The sequence below is a fragment of the Acytostelium subglobosum genome, assembly GCF_000787575.1.
Source record: "Acytostelium subglobosum LB1 DNA, scaffold: scaffold1, whole genome shotgun sequence".
NCBI classification, from domain to species: domain Eukaryota; phylum Evosea; class Eumycetozoa; order Acytosteliales; family Acytosteliaceae; genus Acytostelium; species Acytostelium subglobosum.
The window spans coordinates 94500-116341 of NW_012236531.1; the positions used below are offsets into that span (position 1 = coordinate 94500).

The 21842-nt window shown below is 41.3% G+C and overlaps 6 protein-coding genes across 6 annotated transcripts; 3 read left to right on the forward strand and 3 right to left on the reverse strand.

Moving 5' to 3' along the window:
* Window positions 1-5747: 5747 nt before the first annotated feature.
* Window positions 5748-8430, forward strand: SAMD00019534_000500 (hypothetical protein; the record flags this gene model as incomplete). Its single annotated transcript, XM_012903483.1, has 6 exons — window positions 5748-6502; window positions 6572-6815; window positions 6893-7042; window positions 7112-7213; window positions 7272-7671; window positions 7733-8430. 6 exons carry the CDS (start codon window positions 5748-5750, stop codon window positions 8428-8430), a joined length of 2349 nt encoding a protein of 782 aa, XP_012758937.1.
* Window positions 8431-8515: 85 nt separating this feature from the next.
* Window positions 8516-10059, reverse strand: SAMD00019534_000510 (hypothetical protein; the record flags this gene model as incomplete). The annotated part of the gene is made up of 3 exons (XM_012903484.1): window positions 8516-9040; window positions 9121-9303; window positions 9376-10059. 3 exons carry the CDS (start codon window positions 10057-10059, stop codon window positions 8516-8518), a joined length of 1392 nt encoding a protein of 463 aa, XP_012758938.1.
* Window positions 10060-11073: 1014 nt separating this feature from the next.
* On the forward strand, window positions 11074-13497 carry SAMD00019534_000520 (hypothetical protein; the record flags this gene model as incomplete). The annotated part of the gene is made up of 2 exons (XM_012903485.1): window positions 11074-12210; window positions 12277-13497. The coding sequence occupies 2 exons, from the start codon at window positions 11074-11076 to the stop codon at window positions 13495-13497; spliced, it is 2358 nt and encodes a 785-aa protein (XP_012758939.1).
* A 797-nt stretch (window positions 13498-14294) lies between these two features.
* On the forward strand, window positions 14295-15298 carry SAMD00019534_000530 (hypothetical protein; the record flags this gene model as incomplete). Its single annotated transcript, XM_012903486.1, has 3 exons — window positions 14295-14408; window positions 14469-14598; window positions 14673-15298. The coding sequence occupies 3 exons, from the start codon at window positions 14295-14297 to the stop codon at window positions 15296-15298; spliced, it is 870 nt and encodes a 289-aa protein (XP_012758940.1).
* A 589-nt stretch (window positions 15299-15887) lies between these two features.
* Window positions 15888-18082, reverse strand: SAMD00019534_000540 (hypothetical protein; the record flags this gene model as incomplete). The annotated part of the gene is made up of 5 exons (XM_012903487.1): window positions 15888-16426; window positions 16507-16952; window positions 17025-17150; window positions 17227-17951; window positions 18017-18082. The coding sequence occupies 5 exons, from the start codon at window positions 18080-18082 to the stop codon at window positions 15888-15890; spliced, it is 1902 nt and encodes a 633-aa protein (XP_012758941.1).
* Window positions 18083-19790: 1708 nt separating this feature from the next.
* On the reverse strand, window positions 19791-21809 carry SAMD00019534_000550 (hypothetical protein; the record flags this gene model as incomplete). Its single annotated transcript, XM_012903488.1, has 3 exons — window positions 19791-20343; window positions 20413-21110; window positions 21207-21809. The coding sequence occupies 3 exons, from the start codon at window positions 21807-21809 to the stop codon at window positions 19791-19793; spliced, it is 1854 nt and encodes a 617-aa protein (XP_012758942.1).
* Between the last annotated feature and the right edge of the window lie 33 nt (window positions 21810-21842).

Here is a 21842-nt window from a genome sequence, read left to right on the forward strand (position 1 = left end):
ACATGATGAAAAAAAAAACATCTCTTGGTGGAAGACGAACCAATATCAGTATCCCACTCTGTTCAAGCTTGTCAAAAGGATATTCATCATCCCAGCTGCTGAAGCTGGAGTGGAATCGTTGTTCTCTGGTGTACAGGACCTTTGGACTAAAAAGAGGAACAGGATGATGAAACAATCAGTGGCAGGATACATGAAGCTCAAGACTGATTGGAGACGAGATATCGAGGAATACAAAAGCCTTTTCGATGAATCAGATCAATAAATAACATTGTTGTCTTACAAAGAGTACACTTTCATGAGCAGTGTAGTACCGGTTAATCGGTTATCCGGTCGAATATCGGTTAAAGTAGATATTCGGGTAACCGAGCTCGGTTACAATCTTTGAGCAACTACACGACCGAGTAAGGAATTATCCGAACCGAAGGATATTGATATCTCGTTTATTCGAACCGAGTAGTATAATAAGCTCGGTCTCAAACACTGAGCCGCAAGCATCTCTGAGTAGTTTGGGATGAATGTCTTGATCCATACTTCAAGGACTGTCTTCCTCTTTTGGTTGACCAACTTCTTCTCGGGTGATGAACGGAACTGATAAAATGATTGGTGCTCCTTGTACTTTGGAGGAGTTCCATCCTGACCATCGATTCGATGACTAGCCACATATCTGATATAATCAAACTTCTCACGAGTCCAGTTTGAGTGTCCATGTGTGCTCTCATTATAAGTATGAGAACCTCTCCTGTCTGTACAATTGAAACCACAGCAAATCAATACTGAGTTATCAATCGTGTAGCCAACTCGAGAGTCTAATCTTTCAAGACTCATCATGAATGACTTCTCTGCAAATGTACACACTGTTGCAGGTACCATAGGATATCCAGAGTAGAAGCAGAGGCCACGTTGATCGTTCCATCTTGATATCAATGATTGAATTGTAATTGAGTGATCCAATTCATTTAGGTACCATGTACTATCGTTCCTCGACACGTTGCTGCATGTACTTCTTTTAAGTAAATCATCTAGGGCAGTCACCACCATGTCCCTAATCATCAAGTCTCTCAACAGAGCATCTGTCCAATCACTTCTCTCCACTCTCTCGTCTCCATTGATCATCGTCTGAATATCTGTTGGATTGAAACTATATCTAGTATTACACTCTAGTAATACCAATCTAACGTTGTCCACGGTGTACTTCTTACTGTCATCCATCCTATCCACAGACACTGGCCAAAACACATAATAACCAATATTCATTGGTACACCACTGATTGCACAACGACCGCCTTGAGAATGATATCTCTGGATACACCAATCTCTACTAATCGCCTCATCTGAATTGTCTGGCCAATGTTTCTTCCTCCACAACAACTCTAACTTTTTATCGAAGAAGAATTCCATAATGGTTGGGGAATTGTTTCTGGAATAAATAAATAAATATATTAATACAGAATAAGAATGATTATTATAAAGTAATTATACTTACAAGCACTCTGTACACCAATTAAAAGGCAAGTACTTAACCTCACGACATTGAGGACACACCTTCATATCCCTTCCTTGCTTTGCAGTTTCACCTGGCTCGAGGGTACCAGCCTCTCTAACCAATGCCAAGATATTATTCAATCCTTTTAAATTCTCTTCCTCTTACTTTTTGTTGTCTTGTTCTTTTGATCTGTTCATTCTATTTAGTAACTACTATATATATGAATAAGATTATACTTTATAATTATTGATTGAATATTAATAAATAATGGTAGTATTGTATTATGAAACAAATATATAAGTAATCAAAAGTGTAGTAGTATATATATTCCAATTAAAGTATTATTACTTTATATGGTATTGATTACTATATTTGGTAAAGTTATTATAGTTGTATTAAATTTGTATTTAGTAGTAGTAATATGTTGTCAGAGTTTATACCCGGACACTACTTTAAGTAGTGATTGGAACAGTTCAATCAAACTCGTCAGTCAATCAAACCATCAACCACACACACGACAAAAACAATCAGTCAATCAAATTCAATTTATTAAGTTAGTCCTCAATCTACTAATTTTTATAATATATTATTCAATATTTAATACATATGGAAATATCACATTCATTCTTATCATTGAGTTGTTGATGTTGATGTCTTGGTTGTTGTTGTAGTTGTCTTTTGAAGTCCAATGTCTTCATCCTCATCACATTCAATCATGGAATTTGAATCATTAGGTGAGTTGATCGATACCATTTCTAAATCATCATCTTCATCTTCAACCAAGAGACTCATTGGGAATGAATTCATCAATTCCGGTCTGGGTCCATCAGTATGTAGGCCAACTTTATATCCAGATATCCTACTTAGTGTTCTCCTACTTAGTTCTGAGAATTGCTTAAGATTGGGATCTGAAACTGGGAGCTTGCTGATATCTGGTCTTGGAAAATTGGAATCCATTGGAGGGGTTGGTGGACGCCTCTCAAGGCGGCGACGGTTGAGCATCCTGGAAGTAGGTTGGGTCCATCTGGGTGATCCATAAACGATGCTGATTATTCCTATGTTGGTTGACCTGTATCTGCTCTGGTCTTTGGCGGAAGTCATCAAAAGATAGGTGCTTCAAATACAGTGCAGGTGTACCCTCAACACCTTGGATCTTATTATCGGCAACATATCAGACATAATCAAACTTCTCTGGTGTCCAGTTTTAGTGGCCATCGGTGCTCTCATTGTAGGTCTGAGAGCCTCTCCTATCAGTACAATTGAAACCACAGCATATGAGTACAGTGTTTCCAATTGTGTAGCCTTCTCTACTGTCCAATCTTTCAAGGCTCATCATGAAGCACTTCTCTGCAAATGTGCATACTGGGGAGGGTACCATTGGGTAACCAGAGTAGAAGCAGAGGCCACGTTGATCTTTCCATCGTGATATCAATGATTGAATAGTAATAGTATGATCCAATACATTGAGGAACCATCTACTATCGTTCCTGGTATTGTTTCGGCGTTGACTCTTTCAAAGTAATTTATCAAGGGCAGTTACCACCAACTCTCCAATCATCAAATCTCTCTACATCACCTCTGTCCAACCTTGTCTCTCCACTCTCTCATCTCCGATGATCATAGTCTGGATATCCATTGGTTCAAAACTATATCTAGTGTTACACTCTAGCGACACCAATCTAACGTTGTCCACTGTGTACTTCTTACTGTCATCCATCCTATCAACAGACACTGGCCAATAGAGAGAGTAGCCAATATTCATTGGTACACCACTGATTGCACAACGACCACCTTGTGAATGATATCTCTGGATACACCAATCTGTATCAATCGCCCTATATGAATGGTCTGGCCAATGTTTCTTCCTCCACAACAACTCTAACTTTTTATAAAAGAAGAATTCCATAATGGTTGGGGAATTGTTTCTGGAAAATTAAATAATAAATATATTAATACCTAATAAGAAAGATAATTACAATAATAACTTACAAGCACTCTGTACACCAATTAAAAGGCAAGTATTTAACCTCACGACATTGAGGACACACCTTCATATCCCTTCCTTGCTTTGCAGTTTCACCTGGCTCCAGGGTACCACCTTCTCTAACCAATGCCAAGATATTGTTCAATCCTTTTAAATTCTCTTCCTCTGACTTTTTGTCTTGTTCTTTTGATCTGTTCATTCTATTTAGTAACTTCTATATATATATGAATAAGATAATACTTTATAATTATAGATTGAATATTGTATTATGAAACAAATATATAAGTAATCAAAAGTGTAGTAGTATATATTTTCCATTTAAAGTATTATTACTTTATATGGTATCCACACACCATTAAAGGCAAAACCAGTCAATCAATTGATTGACATAAATTCAAGGATATTTATGACTAATGTATGAATATCTTATGATATCACTTGGTCAATCAATTGATTGACTGGTTTGACTTTATTGATTCAAACAATGCTTGGAGGTCCTCCTCATAGTCCCATACCATTTAGTCAAAGTCTGATTCCTCCAATGCAGAGTCGCATCTCTCTCTCTCTTTACTCTCTTCTTCATTATCATCATCATATTGATCACTATCCAACACTGCTACTGTCCTGAACACACTCTGCTTTGAACTACTCATTTTTGAATCAATACAAGCCATGTCATTAGTTTGAAGAGAACTTGGTGACTTGTCCATGATGTGGTCCTCGTTGATACTCACCTCAATATGTTTGATCGATCGTTATCCATAACCAGTATTTGTCACCTCCTCCTCAAAGGTGTCATTGCATTTGATGTACTGCATGGTTTTGTTGCGGTTGATCAATTCGGAGGTCGTGATATTGCAGTCTCTGGTCAAGTTGACCCAAGGGATCTTGGTTGTCATTATCAATAAGTGGAATACATCCAATAATGGAAGTACGACTTGCTTACGATCCAAGTTAGTTGGTTACAAACTCTAAATATTTAAATAAAATTACAATGTGATTGAAAAAACGTCACTGATGACCGATCTTTGCACCCCGTCCGACAGATACTTGACACAATACAAGGTTAAAAATAATTGTGTGAAAAACCCTATCTTTTTTTGTTCATTCATTCATTCTTTTCAAACTAATCTCCAACCTACCTATCTACCTATCGATCTATCTCTCTTTCTTTCACATTCGATGTTGTTATATCTTGTGTAGTCAGTCAGTCAGTCTATTTAAATCTATATATATTATACGTCATCACTCACTCACTCACTAAATACACATACACCCAACTAATATCATCACATCACATCATAACCAATCTCAATCTCATTATAAATCTCAACTCCTTAGATCAAAGTCGACTTCTTTAAATCGACCAACATCGACATTGTTAGTACACACATCAATACAAGTCGAGGATTCACAGCGCCAACCAACAACAATAACAACAACGCAAGATATAACATTTTGTGATTTGACAGACCGAATCGAAACTACAACAAGTTGAATCCAGGTTTGAAACTATCATCTGGAATCAATCATATGTATTTGTAGCAACTCCATCGTATCGAATCATATAAAAGGTAATGTAACCGTTCAATCCATCTCAATTGCCAATCAATTGTAACGCGAGAACTCGAGTGTATGTGTGTAGCATGTCATTGATTGATTGATCAATCACACACACACACTTTCATCACACCCCTTCAAACGAACATATCACCACACACTCATCAACGACGGCAGTGATGAAATGTCTGACTGACTGTCACTCATGGATCAATCACTACTAGTAGTAGTAGTAGTAATGTTGTCGATGATGATATATCACTCCCACTCACTCACTCACATAGCTAGGACACTCAGTAGAAATGCGTGTAGCGGGATGTTTGTAGGTGGCCATTGACAAAAAACGAACGCACACACATGACAGTGAGTGTGTAGAGTTTAAAGACAATGTCCTTCTTCATTCATATCCATTGGTAGAGAGTCGACCCAATAGTTGTCATGACTTCACCACCACCACCATCACCTCTTCGTATTGTGGTCCACACTATATCTCTCATCATACATTGAACTCTCTTCCTTTTACCGCTATAAGTATAATTGCAATCACAATTCACAGCCATAATCACCATCCATTGTTGTTGTTATTATTTTCCAACTTTCCAGAGATATCTCCAACTTCCAACTCTTCCAACTTCCAACTTCCAATCAATAATGTTGAAACTACAAACAACATTACTAACACTACCATCATCCGATGAATTGATATGTTCATCCAACAGAATGAAGCTAAAGCCATCATTGGGATTCTTTGGCAGTAGCAGTAGTAACAGCAACAACAGCAACAACAACAACAACAACAATAGTAAAGGCGACTCTGATAAACAATCAACAAGACAATCTGTTAAACGTGTGGACAGTATTTCAAAGTACAAGGCCAAGGGTATATTGCGAGGCAAGGAACTACAACAACACCAACATGATTCCGACAGTGATGAGAGTTCCGATGATGAGCCACCAAACTTGTCATCCAAAGCCCGTATCTCCACCACCTCCAGCGTCTCCTTTAACAACACCACCGCCACACAGACCACAACCAACACCAATGGAAGTGGTGCAATGAGCCAGAAACAGATAGCCACCGAGGCTATCGACACAATCGCACATATTCTGGACAACAAGAACATGAACCAACCACCAAACAACTCTTCTACTTCGTTAAAGATGATGTTTGAGCAGCAACAGCAACAACAGGACCCAAGGACCAGAAGTGACTCACTCGACTCTGACGACCCTGACTTTGGCTATGGTGACATGCCCATCTACAAGACCATCTCCAAGACACCATTAGAGCAATTGAAGCCAATCACCAATCCCATACCAAACAGACCATCGATCCAAGTGGACATATCAACCGAGAACGAACTGATATACCATTCATTGATTGCCCTACGAACATCTATCAGAATTGGCAGTGATGCCATGACCTCAATCAATCAAAACGAGTTTGAATTGATCAAAAAGTACAAAGCATCAATGTAAGTTATATATGTCGTGTCTGCTTTCCAATCAATCAATCACCTCATATAACTAACTCAATCATCAAGATCCGAGAAACGTACAACAATCAAAGACTTTGCACCAAATGTATTCAATGATTTAAGGAATAGACAGAATATTTATCCTGCCACATTCCTAAAGTCATGGTCATCATATATATCCAGTTCAATCCAATCTGCCAAGCCATCAAACGCCTTCACAATCTATTCCTCTGATAGAAAGTTCATCCTAAAGACTATCTCCAAGTCAGACTCCATCAAGTTGCGTAAACTTCTACCTCATTATTATAATGTATGTGTTCATACTGTTTATCGAGTCTGGCAGGTCTGGCATGGCAGTCCATTCCATTCTAACTAATCTTCCCTTAGCACTTGGTATTCAATCCCAACTCTTTGCTCGTTAGATACCTGGCGTTGTTCAGAGTGGAGAAGAAATATAAGCAGAACTTCTACGTTGTCTTGCTCTCCAATGTCTATCATACTTGTTGCAATGTTGACCAAGTCATCTCTACAAGAATGGTAAATATTCATTCAGATTGATCAGTCCAAGTACCTTGTCCTAACTCATCAACAACGAAACTATTCTAGAATGGTGATGAACATATCCGTCACAAGCTATCACATCGCAACATTCATTTGGACCTCTCTGTAAAGCATTCCATCTATCAACAGATTGAAAAGGATACCATTGTATGTTTGTTATTGCCACAACATGACCCATGCACATTACTAATGCATGTCCATCTAGTTCCTTTCATCAACCGAGCTGACAGACTATAACATGGTGATTGGAATCAATAGAGTGGATTCAAAGAATGAGCAAGTGGATGAGTTGATCAAGGACGCCGCTTCCATCGAACCATCATCATCATCATCATTGATCAATGGTGGTGTAATCAATTCAGACTCTGCCTCGCCTACACCAAACACTCAATCACCATCTTTGGATCAACTCAACGCGTCAGTGTTGTTGGAGGAGGTCATTAGCAATGGTGGCAGCAGTAGCGGTGCACTGGCAGCAGCCACTACTCCATCAACACCCAAGACACCATCGTCATCAGCATCATCCCAACCAACAAACGATTTAGACTCTTCTCTAGATTGTGTATCAAATCAACCAACAACAATAGTTGATCCTGTAAAGACTAGTAAGTTGATCTTGAGTCTGGCAGCAGCAGCATAGCATGGTCCACTAACCAATCATTTTAGTTCCTAGACTATTATTCTTCATTGAGGAGATTGAGTGTATTACAAAGGCCAACAATCATAATATCAGCAAATCGTTGAAGAAGTCATTCTTGTCATTGCCAACATCATGGGCATTTGATGATAACAACAACAACAACAATACCAACGGTCATCAGCCATCAGCATCACCATCAAGCTTGGCATACTCAATGACCAGTATGCCTTCACACAACAACAACCATGCTCATCATCACTCAATGCAGTTCTCTCAGTCTCCCATCTCTTCCAGCCAGCTCATTGGTCGCGACAATGAGCATCAACATGGCAGGAATGGTTTCTACTCTGATCAAGGCCCTTCCAACGAGGTCTACTACTTTGGCATCGTCGATATCTTTTCTGGCGCCTCAGTTGGCGACAATATGTACGCACCAAACAATCCCTCGTCACCCTCGTCGCCCGGCTCGACATCGCCTCTGTCAATGTCGTCGAGCACCATACCAAACCCCTTATCGGCGTCATCGTCCAGTAACAAGAGGTCCACACCAATACCATTCGTATCCAAGATGCGCAGCCAGCCCACTCAGAGCACAGGCTATCACAGCCGCTTCCTCAACCATAGCAAGAACCTCCTCTTCCTAGACACCAGCGTTCAAATGATCAACGTCAAGAATCAATTCAGAAACAGCGTGTGCATATCGACAAAGAGTGGAACGTTCTAAATGTACCAATAAAGCAACAACATTCTCAAGTATCCTGTTACATCGTTAGTTCATTTAATTGATTGATTTGATTGATTGGAATGGATTAGCTGCTTGTATCGGATAGGGGAGTAGGTGGAGCAGCGACAACACCAGTCTGTACGGGAGTTGGAGCTTGAATATCCTGTTTGGTGAGATACTTGTGAACGGTCTCCTCCATCATGGGCTGATAATAAAAGAGTGAGTGACGCTCCTCTTCAAAGCCGGACGAGGGCAGCGAGCGCGACAGCTGGAAGTCCTTGATCTGCTGATGTGTCAACTCGTTGAGGAAGCCCAGTGGGTCCTCACCCAGCTTCTCCATAAACTCTCGCTTCCTCTTGTGATTGTGTATAGAGATGATCGACTGATTGATCTCCTCATCGAGCAGCTGAATCTCCTTACGAGGCAGTGGCATTTGCTGTGCATAGTTCTGATCGTCCACCTCCACCTGGATATCATACGCCTGCTCAAACTCTCTTGGATCACCCGAGAGCTTCAACTGATAGTTGAACTCTAATGGGTCAGATGGTCCAAGGTGCTCTCTTAACAATTGAGGTATTTGATTGAATTGAAGTACATCTTGGTTGAATATCTGAGAGGTAGGGAAGTATGTATGAGTTAGGGGATATGAATGAACAAAGAGATATATCTACATCGCTCAAACAAACATACATTCTTCAATGCCTCATCACAAATGATCTTCTTGCTATCTACATCCAACAATCTGTTGACCTTGATGTAGTGCCACAAGGCAGCAACAATCTTTGGCTTGGTATCTGTATGTATATTCAATAGTTGTGACAATGGACCAAGTACCTTGCTCTTCTGTGGTGCATGATCCAAGAACATCAATATCTAAGTTGTGTATATACGATTGTTAGTTGTTACCGCTTGTTGATGCCAACATCACTCACTCTACACACATACCTTGATATCCAACTCTTGATTACCATTCCTCTTTATCTCGAATCCATCAGTCTCTGCAAAGGATTGACTCTTGTCCCATTCACAACTGTCGCGATGACCAATCTGAACAAAGATCTTCTTGAAGAAGGAGGAGAACTTGCGTTTGGCTTGTGGCTTGGCTTGTGATGATGACTTGCTAGACGATGACGAACCAGAGGCAGGCACATTGACCCCCAAGCCTTCGTCGAGGAGTCTACCCTCAATACGCAGAGTCCACGATGGCTTCTCACCGACTGTGACCATTGCCTTGTTGTCTAGATGATAGAAGCTGGTCTGACAGGCGAATGTGTTGTATATTGATAGACGCAGTGTCTTGAACATCTTTGCCGTGCGGTTCTTTAGGATCTCTTGCATGTCTACGATGCGCTTGGTGATTGCACTGTCGAGCTTCTTTTCAAACTCGAGCAGCTGTCCAAAGAGTAAACACTCTGGTGCAAACTTGACCAACTGTTCGATGGGCAGGGTCATTGAAGTGGGTAATGGTTGACATCCATTTGGATTGATTATCGCAGATGATGATCCTCCTGCTGCAGTTGAAGATAATGATGATTGTTTTGAACCACTACTAGAAGAAGATGATGATTTATTCTTCTTCTTATCCTTCTTATCTGAACTACTACTACTACTACTATTCTTCTTTGACATGTTTATGTATCTAGATTGTTGTTATTCGATCATGTAATAATGGTAAGTGAATGAAAATGCTCACTTGTTGTGAGGTCATTACTTTCAAAAATTTGAATTTTTGTTATAACGGATAAATATTGAATAAATAAAATATACGACTTTGATATATCATTCTTTTCTATAACTCCAATTATCTATATATCAATAAAGATATATATATATATATATATTATAATATTTAAATAAAGAATCTTTATTGGAACTTCATTAACTAAGGTTTCTTGAAAGGTCAAAACACCCTACAACATTAACAAAACAACTTTAAATTGAGGTGTGTGTTGACTTCAACGTCATCGACCATAACGAACCAATCAAAGAACAGGGTTTCATTGTATTCAATCTCCCATCAATCTAGATTTATAAATTATACAGAGAGACAAACGACAACGACAACGACAACAAGGACACAAAGTCGATTACTTATTGGTCGATCAGTACTCACCTTATAAATAGCAGTGACCTATAGTACAGTGCAATCTTCATCACGTGTTATCAATCTCACTCTCATTCACCACTAATCAACTTGGCCACTGGCCCATCACCCTCTCATTCAATACCATCTACTTTAACAACAACACTCTGTTGTGGCAAAGGGGGCATCATTCATTCATACACTACCCTTCATTCAACCAACGTATAACTCTTAAGAGTACTGCAGAGTAGCAATAACAACAACAACAATACATCCTTATTATTATTATTATTGTACATAAACACATTCAATCATATAATATATATATATAATACACGTAGTTGTAATAACAACGGCAGTAACTACGTAGTTGTAATAACATTACTCAATCAATCATATCAATACAATACAATACAACAATGGAGGAGTTAAACATTGATCAATCTCCAACTTCACCAAATACTACAACGACAACTACAACAACATTAAATGATAGTCAATCACGTGATATTAATAATAGTACCAACAATAACAATACAAATGCCGAGTTTATAAGTCAAATGGAACAAGTGTTCAAGGCAATAGATAAGGACTCAACTGGTCAAATCTCACTCTCTCAACTACAGGAGGAGATTGAAGAGTTGGGTTCGGACATTGACGAGAATCCAATGATTGCTCAGTTGATCCAGTATCTAAGACATGTACACTCTCAATCACTTGGACTCAGCGTGTCGCAGGGTGGCGACGATGATGACCTGTCAGCGTCGACGGGCGGCCAGGAGATCTGGATCGACTTTGAATCGTTTGTCAATACCATGACAAACTTTGCCGAGGGAGTCGATCGTCGTGAGGCTCGCAAGCAGCGTGTCGAACGCCAAAAGTTGCCCCGCTTCAAGGTGCCCGTTGAACTGCTCAAGAAGTACAGCATCACACCAAAAGGCTCACCAATGGTCGTCGGTGGAACAATTAGTCCCAATGCTCAAGGCTACAGCCACACGGTCGCCTTTAGCCCATCTAGGAACAAGTTCAACAAGATGTTCTCTCAACGTCCCGTCATCCAGTTTGATCAGTTCCTTCAGTTGGCCACACATCTAAACAATGGCAAGGAGATACCAAAGAACAAGCTGTTGATGGTGCTCAATGACCTGCCCAAGGACTCTGAAGGCTGCATCGATATCAACAGTTTCCTCACGGCCTATGGTGGCCTCAACCATCCAATGAGCCCCAAGTTGGTGCTGGAAGAGTCTGATGTTCGCGACCGATCAGAGCTGGTGGAGAAGTCCACTGTCGAGTGGAACAAGAACCGTGAGCTGGTCAATCAACTCAGTGACAACTACAAGGTGTTGGAGAAAGAGGTAGAGACATATCAGTCCGAGATATCATTCCTCGAGAAGTCCAAGCAGACATTGGAGGCACAGCTCAAGAAGAAGGAGCAAGAGATTGAGCGACTAAAGAAGGAGACCAAGTTTGTTGATGGCATGCGTGACACAAACAAAGACCTGATCGTCCAAAACACCTCCCTCAAGCAACAGATCTCCAAGCTCACAACCAACGAGAGTGCTCTCCGAGACAACATCGAGTCTGAGAAGGATAAGTACCGTTCAATCAATGAGAACCTAGTGCTCAAGGACTTGGAAATCAAGAAGCTCAATCATCAACTAAAGACTCAACAGAATATCAACACTAAGTTATCAATGGTATGTGTCGAACATTAATCAACAGTCACCTGATCATCTTTACTAATCAATCAATCACAATCATAGATGATATCATTCAACAATGAGTCAGAGAAAGAAAAGACTGAGCAGAGTGTGCCGTCAACCAAGGATCATGGTTCAAAGACTGTCAAGGTCACACAGAGGGAGAGATCAAAGCCAAACCTTAGCAAGCAAAAGTCAGAGATCTTCCAGGTACCACTCAAGACCAGCTCAGCAGCATTGGATCTATCACAATCGCCAATCATTCAACATCACTCAGAGTCATCATTGGCAACTTCACAACAATCCAACAATAGGCCACTTTCCCTCGACACTAGTGTTGACTACAACAACATTAACAACATCAGTAACATTAGTTCGGGAAGCATTGGAGAATCAATTCAGAGTGAGATGGACAAGCTCAAGAAGGAGGACTCTGTCAATGAGTTGGACCAACTCAAGAAACAATTACAATCATATCAAGAGGAGGAGCTCACACTCAGCTCATTCCAATCAGAGGATAGTCTCAGTAACATTCAATCTGGATTGCCATCAATTCCAGAGCACAATTCACCACAGAAGCAACAACAACAAACATTATCAACAACAACAACAACAAAGGAGGAGAAGAATGAGACAATGTTACCACCCTCGCCAATAATGATGTCCACACCAATCAAGTCAACATCAACATCAACTACAACAACTACAACATTAACAACATCAAACAACAACACACCAATACGTCTGAGTTCACCATTTATTCAAACACCAAATGGTACCAATTCACCAAGATCAGTACTTACTTCACAGAGCTACGTTCGACAGAGTAGCCCAGCACTTGAGCGTGGCACAGTCAGTGGCACCAGCGCAACAAACATGGCATCACCCGTGGCCGTACCAACATTCGACCTGTCATCACTATCGTCCAATCCCAACGTTGGCAGCATCAAGAGAATGAAAAAGTCTGATCTCATCCGTCTACAGATGAACGAGCTGGAGGCACACAAGGAGAGCGCGCAAAACATCATCGACGAGACCACAGCGGCCATGTCCAACCTGTACAAAGAGAAGAGTGTCGAGCTACAGCGTATACAAAAGATGTACCAGGAGGAGAAACAATCCAACAAGTATCTCGAGAAACAGTTGATGGCTCAGCTCGAGAAGAACAAAGAGTTGACCGCAGGCAAGGAGAAGAACTCATGGGGAGGAATGCAAGGATTCTACTCATTTGTCTCTTACTTTTTGCCATCGACATTAATGTGTAATGTATCTGGAACCAGTTAATATCAATGATTGACATTGAATAAAGATATATAATATGTACATATATGAATGGAAGTTGACCAGAAGTTCAGAACTTGATTTCAGTAAGTTTTTTGTTCGTCTTTCACTCGACTTGGTTAACAAGATCAAAACGAGTTGACTGCAGCATAACAGACCTCATTCTACATTCATCCTTACTTGTAAGTAATAACTATGATATTGAGATGGTCTCTCAAGAGTTGAACAACGACAAAGACTATTATAATATATTGTATCTTAATGATGAACATAAATTTACCTACATTACCTGAATACAGTTGATGACAACACATACATTCAATACTTCTGAACATACATATTATAATATTATACAATTGTCCAACTCAAATACCAGCCAACCAATACAAGCATGTTAATAAGTATACTAATATATATCCTTTTACACTTTATAGAATAAACATAAATATGATTGATTATCCAATGTCAATGTACATAATACTCTAAATAAATAATCATTTGTACAATATCTTTACACACCTTGTTGCAATTCGTATTATGATGTGGCAGTCTATGGAATCGTTGTGGATCATCATGAACAACAACTGTTCGATGTCATCTGATTCCAAGTATTCATGAACCCTTCTACGTTCCATCATGGAACGACCATGGTCTACCCCACCAACAATGATTGATGGGGTGGACCTCTAATGCCAAAGATAGTATTGATCACTTTATCTATTTATAATCGTCAGTTGTTGTTGACTTTGAAGACTACATCCATTCATTCATTCATTCATACATACATACATACATTAATAATGGAGCATGTTAACACTGTGATATCATTTGTCTCCAACTACAGAGTAGCCATCCTCTCGGCTTTGACTCTTGTGTTGGCAACAAGAGCTTTGAAAAGGGGCAAGAAGCAACACGTATGTAGGGCCAATTACTCATCCATCTATCTCAATCACTGACCCCCCTCTCCTATTCAGACCTATGAACCAGGTGTTGTATACCTTTATGACTTCCCCAAGGGTGACTTCCCACTGCTACACATATCACCATTCGTGCTAAAGGTGTCTCTCTTCTTGCGTCACGCCAACATCCCATTCAAGGTTATCAGTAAGTTCATGGACAATTGACCAGTGACCAGTCTGTTCATCCATCACTAACATCTCAACTCAACTCGACAACAGACAACCTTGACATGGGTCCAAGAAACAAGAAGCCTTGGATCAGACTTGATGGAGAGGTGGTTTCGGACTCTGACATTATCATTCACTACTTGATCAAGAAGTTCAATATCAAGGGCTTTGAGATTAATGATGCTGATTTGGCAGCTGATGCTCATCTGCTTCGTAGATTCATTGATGATGCCGCCGTCTGGTCACTAGTCTACAGTAGATGGGTGGACCCAATCAACTGCTCCACCAATATTGACGCCATATTCTCCAGTGTACCATTCCCAATAAGTGTGATTGTGAAGCGCTTTGCATCGAATGGCACCAGCAAGCAGTTGTACGGCGTTGGAATTTCCAGATACTCTAGAGACGAGGTTTATGAGCGCGCTGCAAAGGACCTTGATGCCCTGGCACGTCGTCTGGGAGACAAACCCTACTTGCTCGGTAAAGAGATGTCCCTGGTGGATATCAGTTTGTTCTCAATGTTGGCACAGTTCACCTTTGAGATTGTTCAATCGCCAGCAGGTGCTGCACTAAAGTCACACCGCAACCTGGTGGACTATGTAAAGAGGATTGGTGAGGCACATTTCAAGTCTGACGAGTTGGATTTCTCCAAGTCATACCCATCATCAAGACAATAAACATATTTATACGTATCTAGGTTGGACTCATTCAATCATTCATTCATTTATTATTCTTTCAACTCACTCATTTCATTCATATTCCAATCATCACTTTGATCAAAGTGATGTCCAGACAATGGTCTGGTACATTAAAAGGTTATACCTATGATGTGCACAACAGGTTAGACAATAACATGGGCAAAGAGATTTGTAACAATACCTGTCACTCCATATCATTGGAGGAGCTTTGGATGATAAGATAGTATGACCTAAATATGTGATGTGATGTGATGTGATGGACCGGGACCAGTCTGGTAATCTAAATGAATGATAAACATGGTTCAGGACCTAGCTATGATGATATGCTAATAATGGTTTGAATGAGTGTGTTGGAGTTGTTAGACAATAAGAGGCAGATGGGTACATCCAAGAAGGATTGAATGGAATGGTATACACTGTATAAGTGGGTCATTTTTGATTGATTTGATTTGATTCATTTGATTGCTCTTCTTCTACAATGAGGGCGAGAGGGTAGTGAACGGTAGGGTAGGGAGGGGAGATTAATGAAGCATGAGTACACATGGGCTCACCATTCGCTAAAGGTAATTTAGGGCTGGGCTGCTTGTGATGGGACATGGACCTGAGGCTTGGCATTGGGGAATCTGGCAAGATAGGTTGGTTCTGGGATGGATTCGGCAGTGAGCATCTTGCTGGCAAACCAACGTCTGTTGAGCTTGCTGATGGCCAAGGCTGCACTCTCCACCTTGTCGTAGCGGAGATAGATGTAGCCTTGACTGTTTCTTTCTAAATGGATATGAATGATGTTACCATAGTTGGAGCACTCGAGCTCGACGTCCTTCTCGATCTCGGTCTCCCAGTTCTCACCAGTCTCTGTGGCCGGATCAAACATGTTCTTGAGCACCATGCATGTCGATGTGACCACCGGTGTCGGTGGGACCAGTGGAACATGAGCGGGAATAGCACCATGCACTGGCGCCATGTTGGGGTTTCCATACGCCATGTTTCCACCAGGTGTCATCATTGCAGCCGTTGCTGGATGTACAGGGGATGGACCTACATTATGAATACCCTGTAGTTTAGCTGACAGGATTGCTTGCTCCTGAGGAGTGAGAGGAACACTTCCATCTAAATAATATTGATTGATTGATTGGTGAATAATGATTAGTGATTGGTTGGTTGGTTGGTTGGGAGATAAAGACACTTACCTTCCTCATCAAGTGATCCCATTGATTGATGATTGTATGAACTAGGGATGTTGTTCAAGGACATTTTAGTATTGGCAATACCACCCATCATCATTGGACGGTTGACCCTGTTGGCAGGGTCCTGCTTGTCCTTGCTATCGTTTACATATACAACCCTTAAGGGTCTACCCATTACCTCCATGCCGTTGGCCGTGAGGGCTCTGGCGGCGTCGTCTGGCGAACGGAACTGCACAAAGGCGTACTTGTATATACCGGTTGGTTCGCGTGTCGATGGCTTGGTGTGCGTCTTTACAAAGTCCAGCTCACCAAATGCCAAAAAGACCGATCTCAACTGCTCCTCTGTGATCTCCTGATGCAAGAAGCCAACATACAATCTATTTGGTCCTGCTGTTGATGGTGGTGGCATCACAACAGGATGATGTGGATGTTGAAGTATAATCTTTGGACTAGAGTAGAGTGGTAAAGGGGATGTTTAGTAGGGAATAGTAAACTGCAGCGACGATTACAAAGATACATACGGAGGAGGAGGTTTCTTCTCTTGTTGAACTGGATGAATGTTAATCGTATGAGCGAGTACCTTTTGACCGCTCATTGCCACAGCCTTTGGTACCTGTTCCTTGCTTTCAAACTCTACATATCCAACACTGAGTGATTGATTGATTGAATGAATGAGTTAGGTTGGATATCCATTATACTTTGTCATAATAATGTCACACATACCCTTTAAGCTTCTTTGTTATCTTATCAATGATTAGACTGACTTTGATCACTTTACCAAGGACTCCAAAGAATTCGTAGAGATCTGCGTCGCTGATGTTTGGTGAGAGGCCAGAGACAAAGACGGTCCTAGAGTCAGACTCTTCTTGCTCCTCTGGTGTCAACTCGGGAAGGACGGGCTCGACGGGTGCCGGTCCCTTGTCATAGCGACGAGGTGGCGGTCTGTCGTAGGGCCCGAATCTGGGTGGTGGACCACCACGTCTGTCGCCACCACCGCCGCCGCCGCGGTAATCCCTGTCCCTGTCTCTGTAGTCCCTGTAGCTGTCTCTGTCGCGATAGTCACCACGATAGTCCCTGTCTCTGTAATCTCCTCCACGACTGCCTCGGTCCCTATAGTCGCGATCCCTATAGTCCCTATCGCGATAGTCCCTATATCCGTCTCTATCTCGATCACGATAGTCTCTGTCTCTATCTCTGTAGTCCCTATATCCATCTCTATCTCTATCCCCTCTGTCTCTGTCTCTATCTCTATCCCTATCCCTGTCTCTATCTCCTCTATCGCCTCTGTCTCTATCTCTATCTCTATCTCTATCCTTATCCTTATCCTTATCCTTCTCTTTCACTTTATCATCTCGATCTCTATCCTCTGACACTCTCTTTGCATCATGATCAGAGTTATTTGGTTGTTCAGTACTTGCTGTAGCAGTGTCTGCAGTATCTGCCTCTTTCTAAATAATAGTTAATAGTATTAGTAATTGTTAATGATTGATTGATTGAACGAGAGTGAACATACCTTGTTTGCAAAGTTATTGAAAGAGGCTTCGAGGAGTGCCTCTACATCAAGATCAGTTGATGTCATTGATGTATGAACGAATATATATAAATATAAATAAATGAATACAAATATATGAATGAATTGAATGAATGAATGAATGTTTGAAACCAATTGCACAAAGTAGCCCAAACTTTGATTGGAATTTTCAACAATTACAAACAAATAACAACAAAAATGAATTTATTATCTCTACCATCTATTACTATTATTTATAATAGCATGGTAATTGGATCTGGAAATAATAAATAAATAAATATTTATGAATAATTAATTAATTTAAAGATTTATGATACAAGTTGTTCTTGTATCTTTTCCATGATCTTCAAGGATACATTGTAAATATTGATTGGAACTGTTGTTCATCTTGCGTATGTGCCATACTTGTATTGAATCACCAACATTTGAATGAAAATGATATGTCTTTATGTTGGGCATTGATTTAATCAATGATTTGATCAACATTGTCCTTGTTACATTATGATCAATCACATAGATATACATTATGAATGAATCTAGCATTAGGTTTGGTAACCGGACTGTAGTGATTTGATGTGGGTATGACTTGGGATTCAAAGTGATTGATTCCAGGTTCGGTGGAAAACGTGAAGAGTACATTCCAATCTGGTTTACAGATCTAAGTATGAGATGTTTGAGTCCAACTGGGAACACGACTTGCTCCGTACCCTCTCGGTAGTACGTGCTACCCAGAGTGAGTGATGTGAGTGATGCAGGTAGAACACCATCGGGCAGGCCACAAGCGAAAGAAGTGCCCATCACAAGTGTACATAGCTCCGATGGAAGCCAGGTGATTGTCTGTCTAAAGTGATATCCTAAGGTCAATGTATTGAGTGTGATTGGGAGTGACCCATTAATGATCGCTCGGTTAAAATTATGTCCAAAGGTAAGAGTATGTAGGCCATGTGGGAGAGTCTTTGGATCAATAGTCTGACAATACCTAAAGCCAAATGTAAGTGTCTTTAGGGATGAGGGCAATGGAGATGGATTGTTGTCCAGTGGTACATCGTAACAGTGACCAAATGTAAGACAGGTGAGTGTGCTGGGCAGGGAATGAGGTAGTAGCGGTTGATTGAAGTCATGATCAAAGGTAAGCGAGAGGAGGTTGGGAGGCAGCAAACCAGGGGCGATGATCTGGTTGAAGTCCCAACCCAATCTCAACTCTAATATATTATGAGGTATTGTACCATTAACAAAGGTGTTGTTCAAATGTTGACCTGCCAGTGAAAGTGATGTCAATGTTTCAGGTAGCGACTCCGCAGCGATCGAATATTCTCCACAGTCCTCATCAATCAACAACTCTGTCAAAGACATTGTCTTTAAAGCAGTTTGATCATCTCCACTGTGTAATGTCAATGTCATTGACTTTGATGATGATGATGTTACAATGGCACTTGATTGTTGCAAGGTCACCAAAGACTTTGTACCAAGTATTGTTAGATTGGGCAACAGTTTGTCACTGATTGAAAGTAGTCTCTTGCATGAAAGACATAAGTTGATGGTATCAAACTCATCATTCAATTGATCCAATATTGATAGTAATAATACATGTGATAAAGTATCCATCTGTTTATCTCTCTCTTTGAGTTGCGTGTCGACAACAAATTGAATGACTTCTTGGAAGTTAACTCGCGACTCTTCACTCTTGCAAAGGTGTCCAAGACTTTGACAAAGTCGTTGTTAAATATTAACATAATATCTTTAAAGTAATAATATATCATGCATGGACAAATCCATCTAGTGATTGGAGTATGATGCCACTGTTGGTCGCATCTTCAGCCTCTAGTAGACCGAGTGCCACGACGAATTGCTGACAGAGCTCTTTCTCTCCTTTGGTACACATGGCACTGGCAATGGTCTGGTAGTGCTGCTTGAGGAATGATTGGATGGTGATGACCTCGGTGGCAAAGGTCGTTCGCAGCGCTTGCTTGGGCTCCCACTCCACCGCCATGTCCTCCTTGTTGGCAAACACCTCTTGGAAGAAGTCGCGTATCATTGGTTTCCACTTGGCCACAGCGTCATTCACGTGTTGTGGTCCTCTCAAGAAGATCTGATTGGAGCCTGCATTGTAGACCATTGTCGATAAGAAGTGCAACGCTTCCAATGATGTGCTGGATGGTATCGTGTTGCATAGGTTACTCAAGTGTGGGCGTGCCAACGCCGGTGTAAACACGCGACCAAACAACAAACATCCAATCGGTGGATATGCGGGCAATGATGTCTTGGCCGCAAATTGTTTCTGTATCTCTAATGATGCCTTTTTGAATATCCTGTTGTGATTGTGTCAGTGGAACTATTCCGGTCTATCAATCAACAATCAAACATTGGCGATGACTTACGGAGGAAGGTACTGGGCAGAATCCTTGAATGCCTCCATTGTAGAGTTGAACTCACGAACGAGGGCTTCGAGACCTTCGGGCGTGAGTGGGTCATAGTGTTCAGGGTAGTTGACGATTTGATTGATTGTTGGCTCGAATAAATGTCGGAGATATGGCGTGGCAATGTGTCTGGCGATCTCTTCAACAAGTTCGCAAGCCATTGGGTTGTGCGGGAACATCATGGCCATGCTCATGGATACGTTGGGCATGTCACGAACAACCAGCGCCGTTAGGAACTCGGACAGGTGGCCGGCCGAGTCAACCAGACGCACCAGTGGCGGAATGAAATTTACAATTGGCGTGGCGCTGACTGGTGGTGGCGGCAGGGGTCCAGGCACACCAATCATTGGTGGCACTGGATATCGTTCGGTTCGTCGTACCTCTGCCATGTGTGCCCACAATCCAAATGGCTCCTCTGTGAGCAGCTCTACCAAAGGCATATACTTGTCTATTATGTCCTGTTCCACGTCGTCGTTATACTGTTGATTCAGCTCGTGGATATCCTGTACATGGCATTCCTTCTCAGACAAACACCATGATTGCAACGACTCTATATACGCTTGAATATTTACAAACTCCTGTGTTGCATCCTGTCCAAGTTTATAAATCGCATCGAAATGGCTCGCCAACAGATTGACAAATTCAGTGTGCATCAAGTCCTAGATTGATCAAGTATGATTGGAATAATTCCATGATTAATGAGTTAGTGTGAAAATCATTTCCAAATGGGCAGACTCGCTCCCAATATATCATACCAGAGTGCTCCTGAGGAAACCCAAGTAATCAGCCTTGGCAGTGTTATAGTTGGCGCAGGCTTTGTTCTTATCGCGCTCGTATGTGTATAACTTTAGAATGTCAATCTTCTTTTGACTCTGTTGATGCCTGATCTTGCTGAGAAGTGAATCATACTCCATGTAAGCTTTGTCATACTTCTTCCTGTGGGTCTTGCGCTCATCGATCCTGTTGACAATGACCTGCACGGGCTTGATGAATGACTCGACGACACACTCTCCAAACTCCTTCTCAAACTCCATCGTCTTGGCGGTGGACTGTGAAAACTGTTCCATGGCCTTCTCAAAGCCCACGCGAGTCTCCACATCCGACTGGCTATACTGATGTTGTTTGCCAATCTGCTTGGACTTTTGCGTGCTGCTGACGATCTTTTCGTAATCCTTTGGCAATGATTGGCCCCATTCTTCGGCGCTGGCAACCATTGACAGTCCCTTCTTTTGAGCTTCCTTGCAGGTCTTGATCAGATCGGTCAGCAAAGCCCTAGTTTCGACCATACTCTTTTCCATCTGTTTGATCTCCCTTGGTTCGTCTACAATCTCACCAGTGATCTCGCCAAATGGTGTCATTTTGCCAGACGGTAGATATGTTTGTGATTGGTG